At 39.1% G+C, this 26552-nt stretch overlaps 1 protein-coding gene across 2 annotated transcripts in view; it reads right to left on the reverse strand.

The window, feature by feature from the left end:
• DPP10 (dipeptidyl peptidase like 10) overlaps positions 1 to 26552 on the reverse strand; it is a 436882-nt gene that overhangs the window by 192630 nt on the left and 217700 nt on the right. For both annotated transcript variants that reach the window (XM_058028117.1, XM_058028116.1), the window contains exon 2: positions 3622 to 3736. In XM_058028117.1, the coding sequence (XP_057884100.1) occupies positions 3622 to 3736 (115 nt within the window). The remainder of the gene's footprint in view (positions 1 to 3621; positions 3737 to 26552) is intronic.

Below are 26552 nucleotides of genomic sequence, written 5' to 3' on the forward strand. Positions count from 1 at the left end.
AAACAGGTTTAAGTAAACAAACACCTGTATAGGGGAGGCCAAATCCATACAACTCTTAGGCTGTTCTTAAATGGTTTTTCATATAAAACTTTCAGCTGCTAATGCTTTCAATTGAACATTTGCAGTTCTGAAATACAGATCAACAGTGGCTCATCAGACAGGTCTTCACATAATTCCTACAGTGTGGAACTGTCAGGATGCAAAGCAAGAACAAGCTGATTCAAAGGCAGGAATGATTTAAAGGCACTGATATCTTAAAATCTACCCAATACTATTTCAGTACATGCAGGTGTGAGGTGAAACCTCAAAAGCATAAAATAGAATAAAAGCAGCAGAAGAAAGGTGCCTGTGTTATATTTGTACTGACATACAAACCAAATGATGGAATCTCATGGATGTCTCTGTGTCTCTGCATTGGCCACTAATTCCCAATATAAAGATTTATAAATAAAGATTATTTTCAAGGTATTTTCTTTTGTTTTCTCTTAAATATTTCTCCAGTCTACTCCAAATCTACTCCAAATATTAAACAAAACTCACTAGGTTCATAATGCAGTTGCCCCAGAGAACAGAGGATCCTGTTCTGAAACTTCCAAGTTTTCCACTCCAGTTCTCTGCATTAGCAAGGGCAACTTCATTCTTTGGCATCTCTGCATTTTCTTTATCGTTGCACTTTTCTAATTTTGAAGAAAACCAGCAGGGATATTTGCCTGCAAGCCTTCTACTCCCAGGTATGCAGCAGTGTAGCAATTTCTACTTGCTGGGAGCAGTGGGGTTTATTTAATGTACTCCTTAGTCCATGGGGGCTCACAGAGAGTTCCTAAGCCCCAACAAGTGGTTACTGGGCTGAGAGTTCATTCAGACTCTGCCACTAACGTTTTATATCACTGGATGATTTGTTCTTCTACTTTTCCATCTCTTTTTGAGAACATTCAGACATTTATAAAGATTCTGAGTATTATCATAGATTAAAAGCAAGATGAAACGATCAGAAATGTTACTAATATTGTCGGCACAATACATTTACTCCAACTACAAACATAATTGTAACACAGAGGTTTCAGATTTGAATAAAAGCCAAGATACTAATAGGCCAAAATACATCTCTTATTTCAACAAAAATCCTGCCTAGTATTGTATAGTCAAGTTATATTTCATGTAATTAAAGATAATACAAAAAGAAAATCAAGAATTTCCGTTTTGTTTTAGCATATTTATATCTTTAGTGGAAGCTAAAGCCTCTTTGAAGCCTTTTGCAAATGAATTACATTTTCTTTTAAAGACATGCTACCCCATATGGAAGCATTGATCCCTCTATGAAAAGGCAGGAAAGCTGTTGTTCAGAATCTGAGAGAAGTCAAATGACAGCTGTTAGTGTACACAGACCCAGGAGTTTCTTATATTGTGGACAAAACAATGTGTAAATAATTACAGGCAAAAGAGATCATTGCTGTTGTGTTTGGCATATCAGTAAGTACATTTCTGCCTCCAAAAAATACCAGTGAAACAATCATGCTTCTGAGCCATAACCATCTGAAATTATCATCATTTCCATAAAAAGAAGCAGCATGATGTACAGTGTTTAGGGGAGTTTACATGAAATCTAAGAAGCACCCATCCATACAGGCAGAACTAAATAGGGAGAGAACTCTCTGATGCTCAAAACAGTACCAGAAATGAGCACTGAAACATCCCAGGGTAACAAAGGACATTTGCACTGAATATCTTCATTCAGACCTGTTATATTTTATGAGAAGGATTTTCAAACCCAAATATTTATAATAACAAGTTAGCATTAACTTGGAGCTGAGCACTTCACAACAGCCAGATGTGAGGGAGGTCTCTACTCTTTTCCTCCCCTCAAATACTGAACATCCCACAGTGATCTTAACACATGTTCACAAAGAAGTGTCAGCTATAATGCTTAGAGTAGAAAAATATCTGCTTCCCAAAACACTAATAATTCATAATAATCAAACAAATTAATAATGAAAGTGAAGGGGGAACAGCAATGATTAAGGCCAAAACAGGGCAATGATCTATCCTACCATGCACCTCAAAGCTTTCCATGGTGAGCATTTCCAAGCCACAGGAAAGCCCAGTTTTGCAGAGCTAGACTGTTCTGGGAGAAAGGTTTTCATTCCTATCAAGCTTCACAGTCTCTCTGGGATATCTCAGAGCATCTGAGCTGACAGAACTAGTTTGCACTTGCATGACTTCAACTGAAATGTAGGTCCCAGCTTACACAAGTTTTCAACCAAGATCTCTGCATTTTTGAAACAGCCTCAGAGATGTTGTAATTCACTGAGCTTTTTTATATTTTTTTTTTTTAAGTTAACATTCCCCTAGGTTGTTTATTCTGTTTCCATGAGTGCTTCAAGGATTTCAGCTTATTTTTTACATCATTAATAATTCTATGTACATATAAGAGCCACAACTGAAAGTTATTATTGTAGGTTCCAGCAAACACTTGATATTTTGTAAGTCTTCAAAAAAAAGGGAAACATCCTCCTTGAAACAAAAAACAGTCTTCTGTCTTAGAGTGTACTAGGATACACTACCATGCGCTCTCAAAATCTCTTTTTTCTTATTCCCTGAAGAAGGCTCCTATTCACTGAGACTACAGCAGCACAACTTTGCTTTTATTTCTCTCAACTTGATCTAAGTGGAAATAAGCAAACAGTTATTTTGGACAGCACCCTGCATAAGGAGTAGATATTTATACAAAACAGAGGAAGCAGACTATCCCATAGTGTTCCTGCCTTCTTTTTCCAGCTGCCTCATCCCCTCTGACAAGCAAAGCTTTCTGATCCTTTTCTATTTATCCTCACCACCTTGCTCTAAAGCAGCAGCTCTGTGCTGCTGTACTTGCTCATGCACAGCTTCCCTCAGTGATTTCACCTCGTGGCCAAACAGCCTGGAACCATTATTTACTGAAAAGAGCTTCATTAACTTTCTGGTTTACACAAACTGAGCACTTCAATGGCAGAATATTTGCAGACCAATATTTACTATCCAGGCATGCCATGCAAATCAGGTACTTTACACTCCAACTTTAAAACTGGCAAAAGGATTCAAAGTTTGGGGTTTTTTTAAACTTGTGCAGTGTTTTCTCTTTTTGTCTACTTCTTCTATTTTTTTTCTACTTCTTCTTGCCCTCTCCCTTTTTTTCTCTGTGACTGAGCCATTACTTTTCCGTTGTTGTTTCTGAAAGAAAGAACTTGTGCATGTACAGATGGAATATCCATGTTCATGATTCAGAGAGAAGTTGCATTCTCAGAATCAGTTTTCCATGGAATACAATTTTCTCTTAGCTCACCTCTGAATCTGAAATTACACGAAAAACCAACAACAAACTCTTGAAGTCAGCTTACACCTGCTGAGACTCACAAGGATTGCTGTAACACCCTCAAGACAGACAGAATCCCAAGGATCTATTGCCAACCCCAAATATTTCTGCTTCCCAAAGCCTCCAGCAGCTCCCAAGTCCCTACAGCACCAAATTTACAACAGCCACAAGTTAAGAATGCTTCAAGTCAAGAGACACTTTAACATCCATTGCTTTATGACTGCATTATGAATCACAGACCTTTAAGAAGATAAAATAAAGAAGAAGGTTACCTGGGGTTAAAAGAATGACTGACATGGTGATGAGTGAACAAACAACCAGAATCACCAGCAGTGCAATTGCAATTCCCTTCCAGTTCCTCTGCGGAGGGCTGTTACTTCCAAGTTCCTACAGGAATGGAAAAAAGTGAAATAAAAGGAAAAGACCACATTTCTCAAACATACATTTCCAAAACTATTAGCAACAGGAATATTGCTCTGTGCATGCTAATAGTGTGCATGGGAGGTGATCATGATCTCTCCCCTCTCCACAGCACACAGAGTCATCCAAAGGTGTGCAATTCTCATGCTTTTTTAATAGATTTTTTCTTTTTTTTTTAATATATATATGCAATTTTGTACCCCTAAGAGACAAACCAATGATGTTATGCAAGCAGTCCAAAATACAACTGGTGTTAAAATGTCCTGAACATAAACTTCAGGACAATATCAACTAGCAGTTTATAAGATAATTACAGAAATGAAATGTAGCAATTTACTGTAATTCCACCTAACATGGTATGGACCATAAAGGTTTAAATACACATCCTTTTTAATGCACACTATTAAACTTATTTGTAATAGAAAGCATTAGCAAAACTGCCTGAGGCTGCATCTATTCCATCTGAAGCTACAAGCTCTTTTTCTCTATGCAGTAGATCAACTGTAAACTGCTCCCCTCTTAGTTATAAAAAAACAACAGCAGCTTATAACAAATGTTAAATGAATGCTTCTCTAAGTACCAGTGCACTTAAGCCTCCACCCTCTGTGCTACACGTTTAACTCCTGCCAGGCACCATTTACATATTTTCAATCCTAGCAATGCACTGCCCACATTCATGGTACAGTTTTAGACCAAACAGCACATAAACAGCTAAAAACACAATGACAAAATGAGTGCAATTGTTTCTTACAACCCCAACACTCCCTCACAGAAAACAGTACTTTATCTATCTAGATTTGGCAGGCAGAAATGTTTCTCTACCACAATTACATGTGCCTTTAGTTACTAATAATTTTATTTCATAAACAATTATTAAGAATGATAAGCGATGAATTATTAATTAAATATGCTAATTTTTGCTATGGTAAATCCTTTAATTTTATTTTGCTATAATTAAATGCTATGGTAGGATTGAAAAAAAAAAAAAAAGAAAAAAAAAAAAACACAAAAAAAACCCCCTCGTGCCATGTTTTACAAGCTTCCAGAAGCATTGTAAAATTTTTTCACATTCGCATTATTTCATTTTGTATTTCTGGGCTCTAATGAGTGTGAAATGGGTAAGTCTTAACAGAGAGTGGCAATTTTCTTGTGCCTTCTTGGCTCACATGCGCTACTTCAGCATCACACATCACCCACAGCAACAATTGTGTCTTTAACTTCTTAAACGTTGTTTTTTTAACTCCTTGCCAGTTCATTTCTACCTATAAAAGACACTTTCTCTCTCTGGGCCTTTTTTCCAGAAAATAAAAGGGGAATTGTCCAACACAGGCTCTAAGCAATCCCACGGGGAATTCTCACGGCCGTCCTGAGCGCATCACAGCTCCCAGCAAGGAATGTCCCCACTTGTGCCCACTGGACACATCATGCTGCCCAGCCTACCTGAGGCTGCTCATTTTTGAGATTTTTACTCTCACCAGAGTGGCAGAGCAGCCATTCTGTCCCCTCAGGGCAGCCCCTACCACGGCTTCAGCACTCAGGGGGAAGAAATGGTGTAAACAGGAGCTCCTGGCATCCATCTCCCTTCTCCACCCCATTGCCCCTGCTTCCCAACCACTTCCAAGCCTGCCTGCTTCCCTCATTTTCCTTCCTCCCTTGTGAAATGCTAATTACCACAGCCTGTGTGGCCTTAGACATTGCAGGGATCCACAGCTTTTCCACAAAAACACAGAATTTCTGCGTGCTGCAGGTGAACTCAGATCCAAGCTATGATTTTCCCTTAAGCAAGAATTATTTTAATAGCACAGTCTAGGAAACACAAACTTATTCTAGAGCATCACAGTGTTAGCCTTATTTAAATGACATCTGAAAGAGTCCAGTTTAAGACAGGAACTAGAAGCTCACAGAACCAAGTGCTGGTCAGAAAACTTTAGTTTCCCTCAGAGCATTGTGAAACCCTAGTCCAAAGAACTGACTTAAAATGACAGAAGCTGGACAACTTGATGAATGTGCCAAAGCTCCTAAAAAATGTACCAAGTCCTTATTATTCACAAGGTTCTTCTCTTCAGACATGAATATTGTTCAGTTTCTAAAAATAAAGCTTCACTTTAAATACTTCTGCAAATTTCAGTAAGGAGAATACCAAAGAGATGAATCAAGTACTGAGCATACAAAGCTTAATGGTACCCACAGTGAGAAAGAAGAGAGTTTCCAGCTAGCTGAAAATTTGGAGACTGGCATAAAAAGAAGGATTTGTCTCAAATTAAGATATTTGGTTTTAATATTTGGATAAAAATCACAAGTTGTATCAAATTATTATATTGGAAATTATTAAAGTCATGATGATGTTATTGAGAAACGGCATTCTTGTAAGGCATGAAGTCACTGAACACAGTATTAGAAAATTGAAATATTAGAAATATTGATAAAATATGAAGAAAAATTGAAATTAAGTTAAATGAAATATTAGCAAAATTACTATAATGAAGTGATTTCATAGCACAGTCTCTATCGAGGGCATCTCCAATTAACTTTTTGATGCGAACCAATGCAACTCTTGGGCTGTAGCCTACAAAGTTTTAAAACAGTGGAAGCTGCAGTCCTTCAACAATAAAACATTTTTAGCCTCATGCTGCTTTGAAATCGCCACAAGCAAAAGGCAGCTAAAGAGACCTCTGGGCTGTGCATCACTGGCAAGGCAGAAGCTGTGATTTCTGAGTGTGACAAGAAGATAGAGCCCTTCAAGAGGAAACACCACAGAGAGCCATACAATGAGAAGCTTTTGAAAACATGTAGTTTCCCCATAACTATCTGCTAACTGGCACATGACAACAATGCAGACACAGATGGAGATTTAAGCATTTAATCTCCTAAATAGGCTCTTCTATTAATGTGGTTTGAAAAAACACCAGCTCTTGAATATGGTGGTTTATATATAACACTACCTATAATGTTATTATAGATTTTGCAGTCTAACTCTAATGAATCAGAAAATGGCAGCACAAAGAATAACACAATTCCAAGTTTTCTCATTATTTATAGCAGCTTTTTCACAAACCATTTAATTGCATTGTTGCCAAAAACAATCCTCAAGTAATACATATTTCTGAATGCAATTTGTGACTAATACCTTACTAAAACACAGCTAAACAGAGAAAAATGAAACACTGCTTGCACAAAATCCTTGTACACCAATGTTAGAGGTTCCAATGGTTCCAACTGCTGCTGCTGCCAAATGCTGGAGACCACATTTACCAAGAGCCTGCCAGCACTCACCATCAGGGATCTCAGCGCATGCAACCCAAGGACAAAGCCTAAAGTTCCTGCTCTGTGATTGTCTCCATCCACTTTCTGTTGAAAAGACCCATAAAACACAGGTCTTACAAAAGCATGCACCATATGTGAGATACAGCACCACAGGGACTGCAAGTCCTGCAACCAAAAGAAAGGCTAAAGGAACCAAAAGGAAGGCTAAAGGAACCAAAAGGAAGGCTAAACTAAAAACCTGCAGGGACTGGGAGTGGGAGGTAGGACAGGTTGAGGCTGTCAGAGGACAAATGAGTCATTTCAACCCTTCCGCAGCCCTCTGTGCTGAATCCCACTCACCACTGCAAAATAAGGTATTTCAGAGGGAAACACTGAAAAAAAATACATCCAGCAAATATTATTTAAAAGCAAATATTATTTAAATAGGCTGAAGCATCCTTCCTCTTCTAGGCTGTTTTCTAGATATATAGTCCATCTCCAAACACAGTTCTCAGGCTGATGATGAACTGATTCACTACAGGCATGAAATCTGAAGCAGCAGCAAGACATGGCTTTGAATACCACAATCTATGGCACAGAATCACAAACAGTTTGGGTTGGAAGGGATTTTAAAGATCAGCTCAGTCCAAGCCCCATCTTCCACTGGACCATCTTGCTCAAAGCCCATCCAGACTGGCCTTCAACACTGGCAGGAGACACACAGCTTCTCCCAGGAGCCTGCTCCAAATCCTCACAGTGAAGAATTTCTTTCTTATATCTGATGTAAGCCTGTCCCTTCAGTGTGAGGCCATTCTCCCTTGTCCTGTCACTACAAGCCCCTGTAAAAAGTCCCTCTCCATCTCTCCTGTAACCCCTTTACAAGCTGCTCTGAAGTTTTCACAGGGCTTTCACTACTCCAGGCTGAACAGCCCCACCTCTCCCAGCCTGTCTGTGCAGGAGAGGTGCTCCAGCCCCCTGAGCACCTTTGTGACTTCCTCTGGACTCCCTCCAACAGGGCCCTCACCCCTCTTACCCTGCAGGCCCCAGAGCTGGACCCAACTCTGCAGGAGGGGTCTCACCAGAGCAGGGGAGAGAGGCAGAGCCCCCTCCTTGCCCTGCTGCCCCAGAGGGCATGGATGCAGCCCAGGATGCTGCTGATCTCTGTCCTGCTGCCCCAGAGGGGATGGATGCAGCCCAGGATGCTGCTGATCCATGTCCTGCTGCCCCAGAGGGGATGGATGCAGCCCAGGATGCTGCTGATCCATGTCCTGCTGCCCCAGAGGGGATGGATGCAGCCCAGGATGCAGCCAAGGATGCTGCTGATCCCTGCCCTGCAAGTGCACCTGGCTGGGTCACACTGAGCTTTTCATTCAGCAGCACCTCCTGAGTTCTTCTCCTCAGGGTTGCATCCTCTGCCCAGCCTTTATTTGTGCCTGGAATTGCCACACCCACATGGAGGACTCTGCACAGGGCCTTGCTGAACTTGAACACAGGCTCATCTCTCAGGCCTGTCAGGGTCATGTGGGACAGTGACAAAAGCCTTGCACAAGTCCATGGAACTCTCTTTGCCCAGATAAACCAATGCTGTAACCCTAGAAGGCTGTAGTCTCATTCAGCAGTTCTGAGCTTTTGTTCTCTATTTTTAAATAAAATGCAGGTTCTGACACAGATGTTTTATATTTAGAATACAAAAACCATGACATTGCCTCCATAATGGTTGCATTACACCATATTCTAAAAAGAAGACCTAAGTTCCTATTACAAGAGAAATAAAAACATGAAAATAAATTCAGCTAGATTTATTTCAAATGAAAATATTTTTTATCCCTTGATACAAAAATGCAAGCACATATTTTAAGTAGTATTGGGGATATTGATTTGAGAAAAAGAATCACTCAGAATTAAGAGATGCAGTAGAAGAATGCACAAAAAACTTGCAAATATTTCCATATTTCTACCTGAACAAACTTACAATCTTTCTTGTAAGCAGCATGACCAGAAAAAAAATCACAGCTTCCTTCCTGAAGCTCATCGAGTCTCACAATTTTATTGTTAATCAATGAGGATAAAAAGTCTTTAAGACGTAATTTTTCCAGCAAGTGTGTACAACTAAGGTTGTTGTAAGAGAACTAAAGGTCAGAAAATATTGGCATAGCATGCTGCATTGGTAAGTCAGGTTTCTGAATTATCCTAACAGCATTTTCTGGATTTCTTGGAGAACTCTTTGTGTAAAGCACAGCTCAATTTCCACCACAGAAATCATGCCAGAAGCAAGAGCAGAATGCCTGGTGGGAGCAGAAATGTGGAAGGGCACTGGGTAAAGCCTGAGGAGTTCTGAATGCCTCTGCCAGGCTTTTCCAGAGGACATTGGGTAGTTAAAATGCAGCATTCCCTTTGGGAGAAGGAGTGAAACCCAAATTTCAGAGACAAGCTAACCCTGACAAACCAACCTGCTTTTTCTCATAGAGCTTCTGCTCATGCTGCATCAACTCAGCTGACAAATGCAGAAAATATGCATTTCACTATAATAAAGCTAAGAACAAGAATTCAAGCAGCTTTAACTATTTCTGCTGGGTTCAGCTCAAACTGAATGCAGAGATTCTGCCACAATTTCTGCAGTCCAGAGTGAACTTTACCAAGCTACTGTGCCTGACTGTCCAGGTCTGCAGATGCACATTGGTGTTTACCCCTGGACTGTGGTTATTTTGAACACAAAACCCACCAACAGTGTCTGGCTGGGGCTTGCCAGGTTTTGTGTTGAGACAGGTGAAAGATCTTAGAGGAGCTTGGTTTGGGCTGTAGCAGTTTCTGCCAGCACGGCATCTTCTGATGCTCTGAATAAATCACCTGCTTTCTTTTGTCATTTTCTTTTGTTCTGTCACCAGGACAAAGCCTACAGAGAAAAGCACTAAGGAGAATCACAGCCCCCTCCTTATTTTGGCAAGAATCTCAGGGGCAAAGTGCATTAGAGTAGGAAAAGCAAACGTAATTTGCTTTGCAGTAGGAATGAGAATGAGTCTCACTCTGCAGCTCAGATGTAATCACAACAACACCACTTCATTAAACTCTTGCCATTTGCATTCCCCAAACATAAAGAAAAGGTGACAAAAGAAAAAAAAAAAAGACTAATAATTTCATGTCACATTTCAGGTGTTTTAAAAGACAGACTCAATACACTTATAATGGAAAGATTGTAGTCTTTCCAAAGCTCTTTGTAGAGCTGGGCTTGCAACTGATATTAAGTACTACCTGCCCTGGGTTTGCAGTGTTCTATTTGAAGGGAAATTACCCCAGCAAGCCTTCTGATTTTGTGATTAAGTGATTGTGTCCATTCCATTCCAGCTGTTTTTGACTAATCCCACGGCCTAGATAGCAAGAGAGATTAAAAGACAGATCCACAAAGTGGCACAGGATAGTTCTAATCCATTTGCATAAGTACCTATCATTTTCATCCCTCATGTTCCCTTTATAATCCTCTGTGTTATAAGATCCCGTTGCTACAGTTCTTGTCTCAATGATTATGGTCACACAATTGCTTTCCCCGGTCAATATCTTTATTCATGAAAACATTGGCACTTCTTTTCAGAGTCACTGTAAAATGCCACTTTCAGAGGAATTCAGGATTCTGTCAGCTCTATGGATAACTGGCATTTTAAAAAGAGAGCAGCTTGTTAGCAATTACCCTGCTCAGAGAAGGTGCAGGGTTTGGATATGGGAACAATCTCTCTTCATATTTTTATTTCTTTGTGGTGCTCTGGTAGAACAAAGCCATCCTTTTGTATAGCCTAAGTGAAAACAAACCCAGACCAAAACAACCAAAACAAACCCAAGCCCACCCCTCCTCAGGAAAAATAAACTAAAACAAATGCGCACATATAAGTCATTCTGAGAAGTGTTGATCACTCACACTGGTTATTAAACTTAAAAAACACTTTGTGCTTTCTTTCAGCTTGATCATTTTTGCTCTAAGTAGAGAGATCTTTTCCTTGGACCTGCAAGTGTCCATTCATGAACTGGATCTTGGTTGTTTGGGGTATTTTGGAACAGCTTAGTCAACACCCTTAGTTCCAACTACTAACAAAAAATAAAAACAACCCAGAAACATTTATGGAATCTATTTAATGTATTATGGCCAGCATTAAGAACACATTCCACATCTTCCCACTCATTTTGCAGTGTACCTTGTAACACTTACTCAGAGACAATGAGCTAGCTATTACACTAGACAAACAAGTAAAAGCTTAACTTCTAAAGCATTCTGCTGAAACCCTTGTGCAAGGTCTAATCCCAGCAGATGAGTTTAAACCTCAGGTCATTATTCCTGCATGTAATAAATACAAAAGCAGAGATGGGTCAGCACAACTGATCAAAAGAGAAGGGAAAATTTGTGCCCATTGCTAACACAGTAGCATTCAAACAGGGAGGGGGGAAGTAAACTATCACAGTTCTCAATATTAAAGAAACTACAGAGAACACAGGCCATGGAAAATACTGCCATAAGCATTGCTGAGGAGCTGGGGCAGAGGGAGACTTGAATAAAGTAATAATGGATGACAGAAGAGGGTTTTATCTGAAAAAAGCAGCAGTCACAATGTAGAGTGAAGCTGCAGCAGGCAAGGGAACTCCTCCTGCTTTTGCAAGCTGAGCTGAATGCAAGGCACTGTCATGGAGAGGAGCAATGCCAGCATCAGAGGCAACTTCACTGAGCCTCAGCATTTCGGAGTTGTTATCTGTCGCAGACATCTTTTATGAAAAGTCCCTTCCTTAGGATTTTTCCTCCTGAGAAGCTGAGAGGCCTCAGGAACAAAATGTAAACATTGATTATCTGCTGCTGTGGAATGCAACAGGTGCATCTGTGATTGGTCTCATGTGGTTGTTTCTAATTAATGGCCAATCACAGTCACCTGGCTTGGACACAGAGCCTGAGCCACAAACCTTTGTTATCATTCTTTGCTATTCTATTCTTAGCTAGCCTTCTGATGAAATCCTTTCTTCTATTCTTTTACTATAGTAAAATTTCATTTATATGATAAAATAATAAATCAAGCCTTCTGAAACATGGAGTCAGATCCTCATCTCTTCCCCAATCCAAAAACCCCTGTGAACACAGTTCACAGTTATCCCTTTCCACCCTGGGCTCACAATCTTTTCTAGTTTGTTTCTAACAAAGTTTTGGAAGTAAAAATACTGTACTCTTTCCCTCCAGTCCAGCAGAAACACCTGGAGAGCTGGGGGGAAATAACAAAGTTCTGACAAGACCTGAGGAAGCATCTTGAGGTGACAGAAGTATGGAGGGACATTGAGAGCTACAGGAAGCCACCCTTGGGGATCTCTGCAATTTCCTGAGGATGACAGCTAATGAACAACTGCTTTATTAAATAGGACTCCAACGTGCCCTGCAAATCTCAGCTCCAGCCAGAGGGTTGTCCAGAGGAGTCTCACACTCCTTGTGGGGCTGAGCTCACCAACAGCTCTGCCCTGACCTCAGGTTGTGTTCCTTGTGTCCTCACCAGACCAAAGCCCAGTACTCACACCATGCCACATGTTCTTTTCCTCACACCAGTCTCATCTGGAAGCTAATGAGATCTTTGATTAGGAAAAGCCACCTCTGTAACTTGAACACTTCCTGGGAGATTACATGGAAATGAAGCAAGCAATTTCAAATGAGCCCATGCACCATCACCATTTCTACAGGAAATCAACATTTACTTTGCCAGAATTAAAGAAAATTCTTAGGAGTATTTTACTAAACAAGTAAGGCCAAGGACAGAAAAAGATGACAAAGCAGCAGGCATAAACATGAATTTATCCAGGTTACTATGATGTAACACAAGAAGTCTGCATAAACACATAAATGGCACAGGCATTTATGGCCATAAAGGTATTTTCACATATTTCTATTGATCCCAAGTCTAATGAAATGTCACAAGATAGTAAAATATGTCTTCCCCTCTTATCACAATCCCCCAAGTAAAATAGCATATCTCAAGAAAAAAGGACTTAAAAATAAATGAATACAGGCTATCCATGTTGCATACCTATAGGTTTTTCTACAGATATACCAAAGTTGCTGCTGGAATTTGTACTTTTCATTGCTCAGAAACAAAATTATACTTTGCCTGATTGCTTAAATAAAAAAAGGCTTTAAAATGTATTTTTATTTCCGGATATACTGGCAAGGTCCCATAAGAAATGATCTTTAAGACTGACAGCAACAATTTCAGCATTAATAAACAGATCGGCTTGACAACACAACACTGCAGTTCACTGAAGGTTAGATAAACAGCAAAGGTTACCAAACTGCAGCAATGTCAAAGTCATATTCAGATCTGTGCCACATAATTTTACAATTTAAATTTAACACAGTGCTCCTGTTTTTAATGGTAAAAAACTGCACTGGTGCATGACTTTCAAGTAAGTTCACTGTTAGAGCAGAAAGAACAAAATCAACTTTTGGAGCTTCTCACTGTTCAGGTATCTGTACACATGCTTAATTTTATGCCATTTAACAGTCCTGGAGAATGGATCTGACAGAAACTATTTTAGATGAGTGAGATTAAATCAAGATTTATCAACCTATGAAATACATTTGCAAAGATTATTTTTCAAATTTACATCAGGATTTTTCTATTTGTTTTCAGATTTACATATAAATTACATGCAAATAAAACAAGTAGTTTAAATCCAAATGTGCCTTAATAAGACTGTGCACATACATATGTACACATGCACATATCACTGAATATATACAGAGAAAAATATTATTGAAGTCAACATTCCAATAAACAAATAAAAATGTTAATTAACCAAGGAGTGCCAGTACCAGAAAAGGGAACACAAACAAAATCTCTGTGTTTAGAGGGATCTAAAGCAGTAGAAAGTTACATTTTGCCAAGCTCAGGTGAGAATGGGAAACCAGCAACTCTTTATGTAAATATTTTGTTAACAAAAGTATAGCAAGCAAAATTACTCAGTCAGAATCACTGGATTCTAATTGGAAATTTATAATTTCATTTTCCCCAGTCTGCTTCAGCATTAAATTACCTGTTTTTCCAGGAAATGGAATTCTATTTAAAGCACTAAAATACTATGATTCTATGATCAGAAATGAAGATATGGGGTTTTTTTCCTGCACTTTTTTTAGGATAAAAAGACCAGAGAGGTGATCAGGAAATTGGTAGATGTAATATATTATGCTACATTATATAGAGTTAATACATATATATAATGACCCAGCAGAGCCAAGATCACATTTTGCTTTAAAACAGTGTAAGTTCTCACCGTACTAAGGACATCACATTTTTCCAACACTCATACACACATCTAGAGCTTATAAAAAAGCATTTATAGAAAGACAATGGGTCACAAAATCATCTCTTTACATATATTCCACTCAATTAAAAAGCAAATTTAGTACTAGGAGGAAAAAAAAAACATCAGGAATTTCTTGGCTGTTTTACCACATTCATTGATTTTTTCAGTATACTTCCAGATAAAGTAAAAATCCAGCTTTCTTTTCCCTGCAAAGTCATTTTACCTAATGGCCAAACCTATCTGCATTAAACACCTCAAAGGCCCTTTATCCACTATGTTTCTTTGGGAAATGTGAGCCACCCAAAAAGAGTCAAGGTGCTCCTATTGGCAAAATTGCAATTATATTACAGTTTATTATAATAAACTGCAATATAATAATGGTGCCAAGAAAAGCAGTGATACTGTCAAGCACTCCCTGTATGCTCTAATATTTTTACTAATAAAGGTGAGAGCATATCACTGTCTTAGAAATTTTGGCAGAAATCCATCCAAACTAGCAGTTTTGACTCAGAGAAAGAAATGAATGGCACCTTTCATTTTCCCCCGAGTAAAGTCTTTTTTCTGTATGATTCCAATGACAAATAAAGCAAGGATGAGCTCTATAAAACACATCATATCTATTTATTTTGGGTTTCTTGCCATTTAAAAGTTTGAAGACTTATAATTGGAGTTCTGATAAACAGAGATAGAAGAGAAAGATTTTACCAATGCAGAAGGGGGTACCTGCCTTTGGCAGAGCTGTTACACTAAACATGTAATGATTCATGATTTCATTCAATGATTTCATCATTGGATGACAAGTTCCAAGCAGCCCTGTCACTGAATTTTCCATTAATGCTCTGGAAGATCATTTGTTGTCTACAGATCCAGCACTCACAACAGGCACTCAGCTCAAAACCTCTCCTTGGCTCTGAGCTTTAATATAAGAGCCAAATAATTCCTTCAGATCCGTTTCAACAGCTCCTACTGGAATGTCTGGAGGCAAATATTTGACTCAAATGAAGGTGTTGGGCTATGAGACAGGCTGTACCACTATGGCTCTTTTTTATACTACAGGCCTTAAATAAAAGGGATTCTTGTGATACTCCATAATTCCCCAGATTAATAATTTAAAAAGTGTCAACCTTCATTTCCTTTTTCTAAATACTTGCTTAGCTTTTAACAAGAATGAATAAACATATTCAGTGTGTACTCAAAAACAAACTGCTAGAAGTCAGACCTACATGGCCAACTAAACTGAATAACTTCATTAATAAGCTACAAAAGGAATTCTCCCAGATTCGTGCCATGCAAAAATGGGTTCACAGGTAATCTTGAATGTTCATAAAATACAAACCACTTTCAAAGCAAAAACAGGAGAAAAAAACCCCCAAATTAAAGCAAACAAACCACCCACAGAACAGAAGTCTGGATTTTATCACAGATAAGTGGCAGTGATTAACAAATGTATTTTCAAACTGATGGAAACTTGCCAAGAGTTTGGGTTTCAGCTAATTCACATAAAGGGAGCTGTAACAAAAGTGTTGGTGTAGTTAATACCTGACTTTTGCAGGAGAATTTCTTTCTTCACATTTTGTGTTGATTTGATACCTGTGGGGTTTCCTCCTGTTTTCTGCAGCTCACAGCACCGTATGCTCCTTATTCCCCCCTGAGTAACTGAATAATCTTTTACATCCCTGTCTCCACTGTGTAAACAACTTATGAAATTTTCTGGAAGCAGCTGCATTACAACTCCTGAGATTGCAACTTTAGGCAGCTCTAGCTGTTCCCACCGGATAAAAATTTTGAGGAATATTAAAATTGAAACCAGCAAAGCTGCTTGCAGCTGACCTGACACACGCCAAGTGGCAAAGCCAGCAGCTGGCTGCAAGCTGCTCCTGTGATTTCTGGCTAAAGTGCCCTTGGAGGAAACAGCTCCTCAATCACAGGGTGTGGAGATGTGCAGCCAAATCCCTGTGGCTCTTTCCTAGGCACAGGCTACTGAAAATAAAATAAAAACACCAAAACAGCACTAAAGTAGCTCTTCTGCAGCACCTTGAGTGGGAAAACAAAACCCAGCGACTGCACTCCATCCCTTCTGACTTCTGCACCTACTCAATCAGAATGCATGAAAAAAAACAAAAGCCAACCAAACAAAACCAAAACCCCAAGAGCAAAACAAACCACAAGTGGCTCTGACAAAGCTGACTTGGACCCAAGTTGGCCTGATGGACCAGCTGGTGGAAAATCTGGTGCTTCCTCACCTCTGCCCCCAGTGTTCCTGCTCATCACAAGCCTTGCAAATCACTCCATCCCACTCTTAGCAACAGAGGACACCAAAGCATTTTTCTCTGCACACTCTGCTCACCCAGACTTGATTGGAGGTTAATGGGGACAATTACAAGGGTTTTTTTTAATTTTGTCATGAAAACTAACATCAGTAAAAAGCTCAGCTTCTAAAATCCAATCAGTCCTATTTGATGATGGAGCACTATTTCCATTAGTGCTTTCCACAGAAGCCTTTGAGAGCAAAAACTTTTCACATATTGGAAAGTGAGATAAAAGTATTAATCTCATCAGTTCACAAAGACTACGTGTCTACAAGAGAATGTTCTGCAAAACAACATGATGCTTTAATTACATGATGTTTCAGCACAATGCAGCAAGAGAAATTGAAGCAATACATCTTATAGGAAAAGAATTTGAAGGTTCAAATCCAGTATAACAACTGCATATCTACATTGTTAAAATTGTTCTTAATTAAAATATATCAAAATGGTTTCTTATGTACCACAGTTGGAATGTAACAAATGCTCTTCTGACCTAGGAAAAAAAGTTTTGGTAGTAATTGTTCAATTACTTCCCCTAGAAGGGGAGTAAGCATGCATTATTCTATTTATACTTCACACTGCACACAGGATTTTGCAAAAGAGAAGTCTGACATTTTGACTTGATAATGTTATTACCTGTGTAATTTTATTCCGAGCATTTGGGAGGAGTGTTTACTTCCTACTACAAGCAGAAAGCTGGATTGTTTTTTAAGAATGGAAAAATGAATAAAAATAGCAGACATCTGAAAACATCCAAGAAGATAATGAAGAGTTTTGCAATGTACAACTGCAACAACAGCAATTGTATACATCAACTTCTGAAACAAGAAGCTACTAAAAATATACAAAGTAATTCTTCTGGGTGCCCTTAACGAAGTGGGAATCAAAAATTGCAGTTTATCCAAAAGCTGCCTCATTACCAGTCACTATCTAACCCCAAGTGTACCACCCCTCCCTGAATATATCTGCATCAGTAGCCAACACACTGCAAGGCACTGCAGTAAGAATGTTTTATTTTCTGGTTTTTTATGCACTCCCTGTGGTGTTTAGTTGCATATTTAGGTAACCCTGCAAGTGAGCAATGAAAGAAACCCTTGGCGCTTCTGTCAATAATTTATTTAAAAGCTGCAACTTCAAATATTTAAGCATACCAAGCAAGAAAAGGGCATAGGCTGTTTAAAAAAAATGAGACCCATTCTGATTCTTCCAGCCACTCAGTAATTACTGCATTAATTTGAAGGTTACAAAGACAAGAAAAACATATTATTGAGATTACAAGTGGAGCTATTGTTGCAGGACAGAGGAGAATTAAATGAATGCCTCAACTACAGCCACTTGGAGAGGAAGGGCCACAAACAACCCTTGGCAGGTCCCTTCATGAGCATGCACATCTCCCTAAGCCTCCACTTGTGCTCCAAACTGAGGGTGCAATTAGGGGCGCTCTGACTGCAGCCAGGCTGATCTGCAGACTGCACTGGCAAATTACAGGTGAGTGGAAGAAGTCATCAGGACAACTAACTGTGGCTTGAATGTAGTTTCCGAAACCCTTGTCAGATAGGAGTGGAGGAAAAGTGGAAATTCACTCAGCTCAAACAGCACAAGTAACCATGAACAGCTCTACCTCCCCTGTGAGCCTTTCCTTTTGTTCTTATGGAAAAAATAAATTGTAATAAGGCCACTTTCATCTCAGAGGAGAATATCTTCATGACCCACACCTGCCCTGATGCCTGTACCTGAGCAGCCAGTCAATGACACCTAACCAAGGGCAGATCTGGGTGCTGCCAGATGGCACCAACACATAAACGTGGATTTAAAGAAATAATGTCACACTTTCAATTATAGATCTGATTTTACACCTTTTATGGGTCACCGTCTTCTGAGATTACAACAGTAATTTCCACACCTGAAAATTAGACTGATAATCACAGGATGGGTAAAACTTCATGAAGTCCTTTATCAGTTATAAGTGGCTCTGAACCTGGCTGCTGTTTAATGAACCAGGTGACAGAGAAGATACAAGGTCAAAGGAGAATAAAATACATGGAGTATGGAAAATTTCCATCCCAGAAGCAACATGATTATCTAAAAATGAAGAGAGGCAAAATGTCACTATGTAGTGCATTTCAACTTTTTTTTTACTCTTATTTACAAGTTTCTCATCTTAATTTTCAGATTTCTGTCTACATCTATATCCAAATTGGTATCATAGTTTTTTTATACCAAAAGAATGGAAAATTCAGGGAAGAAAAAAATTAAAAGACAAAACACACAAACTCAGAAATTCAAAAATATTGTAAGACTGGCAAATGTAGGTGCCTAAAGCTTCAGAAAATCAGAGCACTTTAGAGAGTTTTCAGTAGACTGAGAACAGCAATCAGCTTGTGGTGTATTTCAGAGTAGTGTAAGATTTTTGCTTTAACAGTGAGTGCTTGTCCATCTCAGCAAAAGAAAACCAATAGAATAAAATTAACTTGGCACTATTTTAATGGGTTTTTTACTCATTTCCTAAGTCCTCAGAAGGTTTTTCATTTTGTCATTTTGCCACAGAAGCAACCATGCAGAAGAAAGACTAAGGAACATCAGAACCCTGGTCTACTCAATTCTTCATAAATGAGGCATTAAAAATGACCACCTGAGTTGCAATTACTACCAGGAGTTTTTAATAATTCTTAGATTCATACATCTGTCTTGCTGCTTTACAATGCAATAACCATGTTCAGTCTTCAGGAGTAGCCACTCAAGCCTTTAGAAAATTGCCAATACTGTCTTAAGACTTTTCTTCAAAATACTAAAATCCTCCCTACCACTCAATTCCTTCATAAGTTAATTTTTTTTTATTCTGTTTGGTAAAACTGGAATAATTTGCAGAGAACATTGGCTGTATCAGGTGACTGTAATTTCATTCCCCTTCCCATTTTAGCCCATTATTCTACACTTACTCTTGGTTTTGTTACTGATAGAAGAGACTTTAAATTATCTCCTTTTCTTCAAAAGCTCTACACTGTCTCTCATCTTTACCTGCCCATTTTACAGACACCATAGAACTCTATCTCCTCCCTTCCACAATTCTCATTTTCTATGCTTTGGAATTTTACTGTCTAGAGCTGTAAGTAGTTCTGTTAACTACAGTGACCACGAAGAACTGGAAAGTTAAAGCCGAATCACTCTGCTTTATCAAATGTCTGCAGCCATATGAATAACTTCCAACATTTCTAAACATACATAAGTGCACACAGCTGTCTTTTGAAAGGATTGAATTAAAAAAAAAATTACTCTATTTATGAGCAATGCTGTGTTGTGAAGCTAATTCCTGGTCAAACGACAATGTATGCAAAAAAAAAAAAAAAACAAAAAAAAAACCAACCAAACAAACAAAACCCAAACTTAAATAGTAAGATCTAGACATCATTTTAATGATCTTCAAATGCCTGTGGACCTGTTAAGATTGTCTCAGCTACACAGCAGAGAGCTCAGGCTGACCCCTGGGGTTTGTCCCTGTGGGAATCACCCAGAGCTCTCCCAGAGCCTTCAGCACCTCCTGCACCTCTGCACTGCCTCCAGCCCACAATGCACGATGCAAAGATGATTTTCATACTCTCCAAACACCTGATAATCTCCAGGATTCAATGCTGCAACATTTATTAGCCGGCATCAAAACGGATTTGCCAAAAACAGGCAGTGCTGCCAATCAAAAGAAATCCTCACAATTCTCTGCTGTTGTGGACCAAACTCTTTTCTATTCACCTGTTCTTTTGAGCTAATATTGTATTTTTTGAATGAAGGAAGCACATTATGGGTCATTGCACCATTCACAAGGAAATATTATGTTATACTAAAACTTTATTCACCACAATGAACATCTGCATAACTAAAATAGAGCACAACAAACCTAGCAAGGTGATGCTCCTTCACCTTCCCACAGCAACAACCAAAACCTCAAAATGGTAAAAACAAGGGGCTTTAAAAATGTAAATGAATCCTGCATTGACCTTGAGCAGATGCCACAGGTTCAAATCAAAGGTAAAAATTGCACCTGAAGACAAGTCATTAATTTGAAATGCATTTTGCATATCAGTTTTGAATTTGGACTCTGCTCTAATCTATTAAGGTTAGAATTCAAAGAAATTCTTCCCCAAATAAAAGACTTTCACAGAAACTTCAGAGGTGCACCATTTTGCAATCATAAAAGAGGATTAAAATAATTCATGTTTATAGGCAATCAACTCCTTTTTTTTTTTTTTTGTGAATTACTGATTTTGAGTATGTACTCTCTGTTTGTACTGTAGGTACTTTGTAAGGGTTCACACATTCTGAATTAATCATGTGGAACCATGGATGGATCTCAGATCTGCTCTGAAGTCCTCAGCAGTTTCTCAGGGTGATGCTTTTTATAGCACCTAAATTAAGTCTCTTTATTTCAGTGGAGATGACTTATTTTAAATCAGTACCAAAAGTCCCACTCAAGTCCTAATCAAGTTGAAGTACTGTGAAAAGCACTGCATTTAAATTTCCCTGCACTTCAGTACTTGCACACAGAACCATGCAAACCTACCTTACATCACCTGGACACTATCCTTTCAAAAACAAAAAAATAAAGTCTAAAAGCAAATGTGAGCATCAGTTCAAAACAGGTTTTGAGCTAACACAGTGATATCTGGGTTGATTATCCCACTGTACAATCAGAGCAGATCTGCCTACCTACCTGGAATCATTCCTTATTGGCAGAGCTTAGAAGATTTAAAGAGGATCAGCCATTCTGCACATCTGGGAACCAGTAATTAAGTCACAGCACAGAAAACTGAAGTGATGCAGGGATGGACAAAGAATTGAGATACAACCTCTCTAAGTTTCACAGGGCCCCAAAGCAGCCAGCAAATGCTTTGTGCCCAAGTGGCGAATAAATGCTGGTCTGTCCTGAAAATGGGCTCATGTGAAGAACAGCCACCAATCTCAGAGATGAAAAGTGTCTTCTGACAGAGGAAAGTTACCAAATATATTTGGGTAATTTCATTTCTTCCACCAGAGGCACTATATTCTGTAATTTAGTGGATGTGATTTAATGGATGTAGAAAACACATTTTGCATATCAAAGCAAAACATGTATTGTAAGTTCAAAAAAAAAAAAAAAAGCCAAACAAAAAATCCTTAAAATTGTGGATAAAAGCATTGAAAAATAAATTGAGTTTTGCAATGATGTCATTTTGCTGAGGCTGAAATCCAAAGTTTTAATGTATATAGTAGTTTTTCTTAGTAATCATTTTCCAATGCAAAATCAATTCCACTGTCAGTGCCTTCCAAGGGATGTCTCTAACTCCTCACAGATGAATTTCCATCTCCCACACATCCAGCTTTCAGGGATGATAATCTTATTTTAGCAGAGTGGCTGGAGACATTGAGCCTACTCAGATGGGAATTCTCTAACTCCAGAAAGGAAGAAATCCCAGAGCTGCTTCCATCAGTCCATGTACTGTAGCAAGGCCATTTTGAGGGCAAAGCCTAGTTATCATTTGGATACAGTTTCACCTTCAAAACCAAACATGAAAGTAGTAGTATAATATGCCTCATTTCCCTTGTCTATTTTTTCTATTTTAATCTTCTGATTTTAATGAACAAAGGCACTCCAGAAGCAGATTCTATACACATAAAAACAGACTTCAGCCTTCAAATATGACCTTTTAATTAAAATATAACAGATCATTAAAAAATTATTGAAATTGTTATTGAAAACACTGGAAATAGAATTATTTTAAAGCAATATAAAAGACAGAAATAGTGGCCAAAGTTACTTTCATTCTCAAGAGGAAACTCACACTGTTTGTACAGTGAGTGGGGCACACTGTACATCATAATTACACCAACTCATTTTAAGCTGGACTGAGACAACTGAAACACAACAAAACCTTCAGTTCCCACCAGCACAGGTTTGGCTGCATTATTGAAATAGCTGTGAAGGACTTTTGGAAGGAGGGGATGACAGAGGATGGAGTTGTGGTGTTTGCCCTATTCCAGTCAGAGCATCATCCAGGACACAGCTTCCATGGAGTGTTCTCCATGCCTGGCTCAGAGCAGGGGCAGGAAACACTGCTCAGGAAAATTTAACTGAGGAGCCAAAGCTGCTTGGAGAGCAAGTTAGATACAGCTCAGGGGCAAACCTGCTAGTGTTCTATGCTCTGACTCAAAGCAAAACCTGTCCCAGTAACCCTTCACAAAAGGGACATCAGTATGGGTGCTTGGAAGGGGTGTTGTGAATGGAGAGTTCCAGTGAACCACCCATGCAACAGAAGAACAAGTGAGGGGGAAAACAAGGATATGTAACAGGTCTGGCCTGAGCAAGGACTCAACCAGGTTACTACAGGAATTTGTTGCTGAGGAAAGCCTTTGAAGAGGGGCTGCAGCCAGAGGGGAGGCAGAGCCTGGGGGCTCATCCTGCTGGCTCTGCACAAACACAGCTGGGCAGCCCTGGATGGAACAGGAGCAAGGGCCTCTCAGCAATGCAGGATGCCTTGTAAGCAGCACTTTCCCCCTGGAAACTTCCCTATTTCTGCTCTTCCTGACAGAAAGCACTGCCTAGCAAGAACAAACAGAACAGCAGCAACCACAGAAACAGCAGGTGAGCTCTGCTGCCTTCTGGTCACTCCCACCACACAGCCTCCAGATGAGTGGATGGGGAAGGAGAGCCCTGTGCTTTCACAGCAGAGAATGAGGTGCACACATGCCGTATCTCCTAAGGAGTCTTGCAAAAAACCTCCACACCAGCAGCTGACTTTCCTTTGATGTTCACCCAGAGATGGGGCAATTTCCATCATCTCTACACAGACACTGTCACCACTCCCAATCCCAAAGCTGTGTGTGCACTCAGCAGTCTAGCAGGAATGATGCTTCATCTTCCCTAGAAGCTTTTAATGGAGGAAAGTCTCTTTTTTTCCTTCTGCTCTTGATGGCAGTAGTGGAAGAGACAATTCACAATTACAAATTTTCTTCTGCATTGCAGAAGAAGCCAGTAAAATGCTCTCCTTAAATTTTCTTCTAAGCCAGTAAAATTATCTCCCTCGTGTCATGCTCATTTGCACATCACTGAAGACAGGTTTGAGGGCTGTGTTTTATTGTAATTTCTCCCACTAAGGAAACTCTTTTTATAAATATTTCCTTAATTCCAATTTAACAAGAGGTACCATTACTCACCCACTTCACATCTATCATGGCATATCTATCTGAACAGATATTTTTATTCATTTTTTTCTCCATTAGTTCTGACCTAAAAGACACATTTTTCTTGGACTGTTGGTGACCGAGATAAGATAATATGCAGAGAACAGTCATACATCGATTTCCAAACATTGGGAATTGCCAAGTTTCAAGGAAACTTTCTGGGTTCTGTGCATAGCCATGGTTTCCAGGGCAAACAGGTGCCCTAGAAGTCTGTCTTTGCTAGAGTACACAGCAAAATATTTTTCAGTGGCTGCACAGTGTCTCTTCAGCCTGCCAAATCCAGAGTTTTATTATTAGGCAGAAGGTAACAATTCACACTGCATTTCAAGTCTCAGTATTTGTTTGATGCCTCACTCCATTACTCAGAGGAGTTCTGATCTCTGTACTTCAGATGCCAACATGGATCAGAGCCAGCCTTAAAAATATGTAAATTTGAATTGCCAGAGAAGTAATGATTAATTAAATTCACAGGAAGTTGATTCAAAACATGTTTGAGGTAACATTAATTTTAAAAATGCCTCAGTTAGTATTCCACACACATGCTTAGGATTTTAAATATTGCCAAACATTAAGAAGATGACTTTTGAGAAGGATTATGAACAGTATGAGTTTTCACAACAGTCTCTTTCCCTTTCTGACTGCAGAAAAATGACATATACAAGACTTTATTTTTTTCTTTCTTTATTTCAGCATCTGGAAATGTTCTTGTAATTTTGTGAAAATAATTCTCTTTCTGCCTTGTATCAGTACTTCATTTCAGGGTTAACAGCCACTTCTTTACAGAAAATAAAGCCAAAAAGAGAGAGTAGAAGATTAGGGTTGGTCCTGCTTCAGAAGGGTGCATGGTACAGTGTGCATCTTCACAAGAAGGATATAATAAGAAGCTTTGGAGATACATTCATGTCCTAAGCAAAGTTTAAATGCAGACGGATTCAGATGAAACACTTAAGCTTAACCAGACTTCATTAGAAAACAAATCAAAACAAACCCCAACATTCTGAAAATAGATTATTAGCATGAGGTCATGCTTGGTTCATTGTTGTGATGGACCAGGTTTGGGCTATTTTTTAATAGCATTTTAAACAACACATTAGCCCAGATTCTGACTTCAGCTGCAGATCTGGAGCCAAAATCAGAGATGACTGCAGATGAAAGCCAGACTGAGCCCTTTTTTCCTGCTGGTGTGCTGTGTATCTCACCAGGTTCAGGCACAGGAGTCACCCAAAGATAAACTCCCAAGAGAATGATAAGTCATGGTCCAGCAGCACCTCCTCCACATCAAACCACATCAAACCACATCAAGGATTTGTGCATTGACACATTGACATGAGCACATTTTAAAGAAAAGGCAGAAGGAGCCCTACTGAAGGGATCATTACAAAAAGCTCTCCTCCTCCTCCTCATCCATGAGGGCTTTGCTGACAGTGAGACACACCGACCACCTCTCTTACCACCTTTTCTTCACCACCACCTTTTAAAAGTCTGAAAACTCCTCAGGCACTGAGGATGGGGATTGAATCTCAAGGTAGGACTCTATATAAATCACCTTCTGAAGCTGTGCCCCTGATGATCCCTCAAAGCTGCTGTTGCTTTGGTTGGGTAAGCCCTGAAACCTTCTAGGACTGAAGACCTTTACTCCTCTAAGCTCTTTTCATACAGTACTTCAACAAAGAAAGTTTTTGAAGCAGACAATTCTTTATCGACTCCTTCACACATCCTGAAATGCTCTCTTAAATTTTATGGATCTCTCAAGATAAATGGAGCACCCTTCTGGAATTTAGACAATAGAAAATGCCCTACAGTGTAACTTTAAACCTGCTGAGAGTTTATACACACTCATCTGAACAAATAACAGTAATTGTGTGGTGAGCCTGTATCTGGATTATAGGTGTCCATCACAACAATGACTCCATGCTAATAATCTATTATCAAAATGTTGGGGTTTGTTTTGATTTGTTTTCCAATAAAGTCCGGTTAAGCTTCAGTGCTTCATCTGAATCCTTCTGCATTTAAACTTTGCTCAGGACATGAATGCAGCTCCAAAGCCTCTTATTAAATGCTCATTCAATTATGCTCTCCATGGATGTACCACAAAGCTGAACTGTTACTTGTGACATTTACACTCAGAAAGTTTTAGTAATTTTAATTGGTAATTGTTATGCAGCATCCTACAAAGCTGCCCTGGTAATCACCTCTAATGGTTTCTACAGCTGGTTTTTGGACCTAAAAGAACTCTCCTTTCCAAAATGAACTGATTGCAGATAACACAGAGAAAGCTCTCTGACAGTAATGTCTGTCTCCACTATCTACTCATTTTTTATTCCAATCCCTCCCTGTTCTTTCCCTATCCTTTAATAGCTTTCTACTTTTTTGCATATTTTAATACACTTTTTTGGCAAATTGTTGTTGTTCTTGTCCACCAAATACCCCTAACCTCTCTTAAAGAACAGTCTAATCTAGTTTTCCTATGAATGTGCCATTTTCACCCAAATTCTTAAACATACTCCGGTTTCCAATTCAGGTTTTACATTTCCTACCTATTTTCAGGGTTTTCTACTACCCACACTTTCAGGGTTTTTATAAATAATAAGAAGCACCTCCAGTTCTTCACGAATTTTGGGTCCTCTGCTGTGGATTCATTCCAAAGAGCAAAACAAGAATCTAAGAAAAATGGAAATAAAGATTGTTCTGTGCTTTAAAACCCAGGC

Source organism: Melospiza georgiana, chromosome 7 (assembly GCF_028018845.1).
Source record: "Melospiza georgiana isolate bMelGeo1 chromosome 7, bMelGeo1.pri, whole genome shotgun sequence".
Lineage (NCBI taxonomy): Eukaryota > Metazoa > Chordata > Aves > Passeriformes > Passerellidae > Melospiza > Melospiza georgiana.